General features: G+C 37.9%; 1 protein-coding gene across 1 annotated transcript in view; it reads left to right on the top strand.

Moving 5' to 3' along the window:
* LOC119029469 (histone H3.3) overlaps positions 1 to 3,991 on the top strand; it is a 12,902-nt gene extending 8,911 nt beyond the window's left edge. The window contains exons 4-5 of the mRNA XM_037116291.1: positions 1,630 to 1,704; positions 3,380 to 3,991. Coding sequence (XP_036972186.1) covers positions 1,630 to 1,704; positions 3,380 to 3,508 — 204 coding nt within the window. The 3' untranslated portion in view covers positions 3,509 to 3,991. The remainder of the gene's footprint in view (positions 1 to 1,629; positions 1,705 to 3,379) is intronic.
* The last annotated feature ends 452 nt before the right edge of the window (positions 3,992 to 4,443 follow it).

Below are 4,443 nucleotides of genomic sequence, written 5' to 3'. Positions count from 1 at the left end.
TGTTATATTTCGACTTCTGGGCTAATATATATTTCGTTTGTCGAGAGCACCTTCCCTATGCTGCCACCTTATTGGTGACCTGGATATTCCCCGTGTTGGACAGTTCTTAAACCAATTTTCGTAGTTCATGCAGTCTCCTTAGATGTTTTCTCTGCTTGATGCATCCCAATGATTTGACCCTTATCAAAGAGGCTAACATCTTTTCCACGACCACGGGATGTGTCATGCGACATGGTTGTTTAAGAAATGAGAAGCTACTCATTGCATCAGCTGGGGTTAAATAACTTGTTGCCAGCTGAAAGATAATTGCCCATGCAGTAATTATCCAATTAGGTTTCAGGTTACAATTTTTTCAGCGCTAAAACAGGCTTCTGTTCCGACTTTTTACAAATGCGTCATTCTCACTGGACAGCCATGCTATAAAGATATAGCATATGATGATCCTATAGAATATGTTGTAGTGCTGTAGATCAAACTACTGTGCTGTGTATTAAGTTGTTAAAATGAGCAGAACCTTAAACATCTACCGCAGTCAAGTACAACAAAAATATTAGTGCAGAAGTAATATCCATCCAAACGCATTAGATAAAAGCGAATAGATAAATAAATCTGTCAGACTGTATTTCTTTTAAGTACTCAATGGATTCTGTCCTCTGTGTCACTGTAACTTTAGCCATGTTGACTTGATTGTGCTGTCGGAATAATCAGAGAAATTGGTTCCTAACCATAATGCAATTTTTAGTGGAAACAGCTATGTGTTGTTGAAACAATCTCAGTAATAAAATACAACATACATTTATTGTAGTGTTTCCATGATAGGAGCTAATGAAATCAAAAAAGTCAGAGGAATGACTTTCCAGGTTGGAAAATGAAACCATCCAAGGAGACAAAAGACATTATTATAAGCCCCCCTGGTACCCATAGAGATTGCATTGCTGTGCCTGAGGTTGGGAAAAACGATTTGCTGAAAAAGATTTACCGTGGGAGTCTATCAGAGCAGTCTGGGCGATTTTTAACCAGATTGAAATGCCTTATAGTGACAGACATTGCTTGCTGCTGCAACTGATTTGACTCGGGTATCAAGAAGACAGGACACACAATATTCTGTGGCCATTGGTGATTGTTGATTTTGTTCAAATAAGCATTTTTTTTATTTTTGGGGCTAATTGTTGTGTGGATGATATAGATGGGCTCATGCCACTTGTTACTTACAGTGCACTCCATTTTCAAGTTGTTGGGGTTTTTTTTTCCCACATGGATAGTACGTGATTTTCATCAGCACTGTACTATTAGCTCACAAACCTGGTCGGAACAAAGCATTCAGAGTTTTAACACAGATGGAAACAAAACAATAATTTGGCCCCAACAAGATTTTTTAAATTGTTCATTCACAATCAAAATATTTTTCAGGCAAAGAGATTTTACGTTACCTTTTTACTACAGTAGATGTGTTATTTTCAAAAGGGATTTGTCTCCATAAAAATGTTCAATATCATCCTTAAGTCTTCAGTGTTTTGGGGCTGAAGCTTTCAGTGACAGGCCAATCTGTATATATCACTGGGTAATAAATACAATTTGTGATAGCAGCCTATGTTGATTAAAAAATCTTGATTCCTTCTCTTTGTTCAGGTTCGTGAGATATGCCAGAGTTATTCCATAGAGGGTCTCAGGTGGCAGGTCTATGCTCTTCTGGCCCTGCAGGAGGTAAGCAACTGAGGCATCCTAACATGCTGTAATTCTTAGCAGGGCAAATGATTCAGCCGACAAATGTACAGTTGCAGTCAAAAGTTACATCTACTTTTAAAAACATGTATGTCATGACAGTCTTGAGTTCTAATAATTTCTACAGCTCTCATTTTCTGTGATAGAATGAGTGGAACACAAAATATTTTGTCAGCAAAACATTCATGAAGTTTGGTTCAATAATTAGTTTATTATAGGTCTTTTGAAAGTGTGACCAAATCTGCTGGATCAAATATATACTTACAGTAACTCATAATTTTTTTTTATTTCTACTGTTTCTTTGATATTGTATGTATGTTCAATGTATGTTCAATGTTTGTTATTGCTACTGGATGCTTGAATTTCCTCCGGGATCAATAAAGTATCTATCTATCTATCTATCTATCTATCTATCTATCTATCTATCTATCTATCTATCTATCTATCTATCTATCTATCTATCTATCTATCTATCTATCTATCTATCTATCTATCTATCTATCTATCTAAATGGTTGAATGTCTCTTGACCATTTTCACCTCAATTAGGTGCATTTGTTAACCACAAGCTTTTGTTGGTTGCCTGACACAGACTTGTTTCTTCAGTACAGTCAGGGGTACAAGTCAGGACATTGGGAAGACCATTCCAAAACCTCAATTCTGGCCTGATTGATCCATTCCTTCAACACCTCTGGTGTGTTTTGGTATAATTATCCTGTTGGAACACCCAACTTCAACAAATGCCAGTCTTCTGCTGATGATTTCAGGTTTTCTTGAAGAATTTGGAAAATCCTCCTTCTTCATTATTGCATTAACTTTATTTGGAGCACCAGATCAACTGGCAGAAGATCAGCCCCACAGCATAATACTACCAGTACTAGGGCTGGGCGATAAATCGGTAAAATCGATTAGTTCAAGTTTGTGGTTTAGGACCATATAAGAAAAATAAAATCGATTTTCTCTTCAACTTACTCCGCCACCACTCCTCATGAGCTCCCAGAGTTCATAGTGGGCTCCACCCTTCCCTTGCATTGACTTTCCACAGAGAAACAAACACAACAACATCACAGCAAGTCAAGAGTTTGTCCCTATTCCCTATTCCAACAAAAAGCAGTGTACCACCCCTTTATTTCAACATCTCAAACAGAAGCATGCATCACAGTGGGACAGTTGTTGTTCACTACCGGATGTACAAGACTGCAGCAGCCCACAAACATCCGCTATGAGGCAGCCAACATTAGCAAAATTATTTAATCATTGTGTCTCATATGAGAAGAAATGGGCCCGGTGGACAGTTTTTACGGATGCAGTCATGTTGCATATCGATAAAGAAATGGTGCTCATATATACAGTGGAAAAGCCGAAGGTTCATCCTCATGCTGAAAACTTTTGACCCTAAGTTTGCGCTACGAAGCCGCAATAGGGAATGTCTCAAAGCCAGAGGTAGGAGACAGGCTCATCTTCCTGGACAAAAATGTGTTGAAAAGACAGCAAACACATGCCTCATGTCCTGTACATCTACCAACATGTCATGTTTACTATGCAATGCATGCAGATGTTTAATTTAGTTTGCATATCTTCAGGGACATAAAATACTATTTGTAAACAAAAGGCATCTTTTGCAAAAATAGTAAATCTAATCATCCTCCTCCTCCCAGGCTGCAGAGGCGTTCCTCGTCTTGTTATTCTCAGACGCCAACCTGTGTGCCATCCATGCCAAACGGGTTACTGTGTTCCCCCGAGACATCCAGCTGGCCAGGAGGATCCGTGGGGTGGATAACCTGTAAAAACCACACGGTACCAAGTGGGCAAGCAATACTAGGACAGGAATGACTCTTATATTTGTTCAACTTTAGTCTGTTCTGATACTTTGAAACTGTTTTATCAGCACAAATGGCTACATGCCTGTCACAATGTTTTCTGACTTGTGCTAACTTTTTGAAAGTTTGGTCTGTAAGTTCTTCTCGGGGCAAAAAACATTTATTATTTATGGCAGTAGATGATCACAGGTTTTGTTTCAATGTAACTGGTTAAAATGCATGTCTTTTGAGTTTGCTTCAAATCACCTATATAAAGTTGCGCCTGAAAATAACATTCCAAGAAAAGAAAAGCTGACAAATAATTCTTGTCGATCAGCCTTATTTTTAAACAACGGTGCATTTTTCTCTTTACATAATAGATCTGCTGTGTAAGTGTTGCATTGATTTATATGTGTTATTGATGTGTACATATTGTTCCTCATTTAAGTAAACTTATTTTGTTAAAAAACAGTGAAATGTTTTTCTATTACGTACGTGATCATTTATTTTCACAGCAAATTCTTATCTGTCTTTGTTTGTTACCAGGAATGTTTATTCAGTTTAACAGCAGGCATATAAAGAAACCAGGTTTTTTCATCTTTGGTTTCCTTATTTATGATTCTTCTTTAAACAGTCTTTGGGGCTTTTCGCACAGCATGCCCTAATGGATTGCGTTCTTCATGTGCGATATAATTCCATAAGGACGTTGATGCAAGAAGTATGTCAGTATGCCTGAATCAGCATGAAATTTAGTCGCACACAAATAGTTCTTTACAGATGTGAGTACCTGAGTCTAAATATCTGACTGATCAACAATGAAAGCTATTAGGGCCCAAGCAGGTCTCGACCTTTGTAGTGATGATTTTTTTGGCCCAAATGATCGCATTTTTCACTGCCTGAACATACCCAAAGACTTACCAAAC

The sequence above is a fragment of the Acanthopagrus latus genome, chromosome 12 (genome assembly GCF_904848185.1).
Source record: "Acanthopagrus latus isolate v.2019 chromosome 12, fAcaLat1.1, whole genome shotgun sequence".
Taxonomy (NCBI): Eukaryota; Metazoa; Chordata; class Actinopteri; order Spariformes; family Sparidae; genus Acanthopagrus; species Acanthopagrus latus.
Note: the sequence above shows the minus strand (reverse complement) of the source record. Positions and strands in the feature narration are given on the sequence as shown.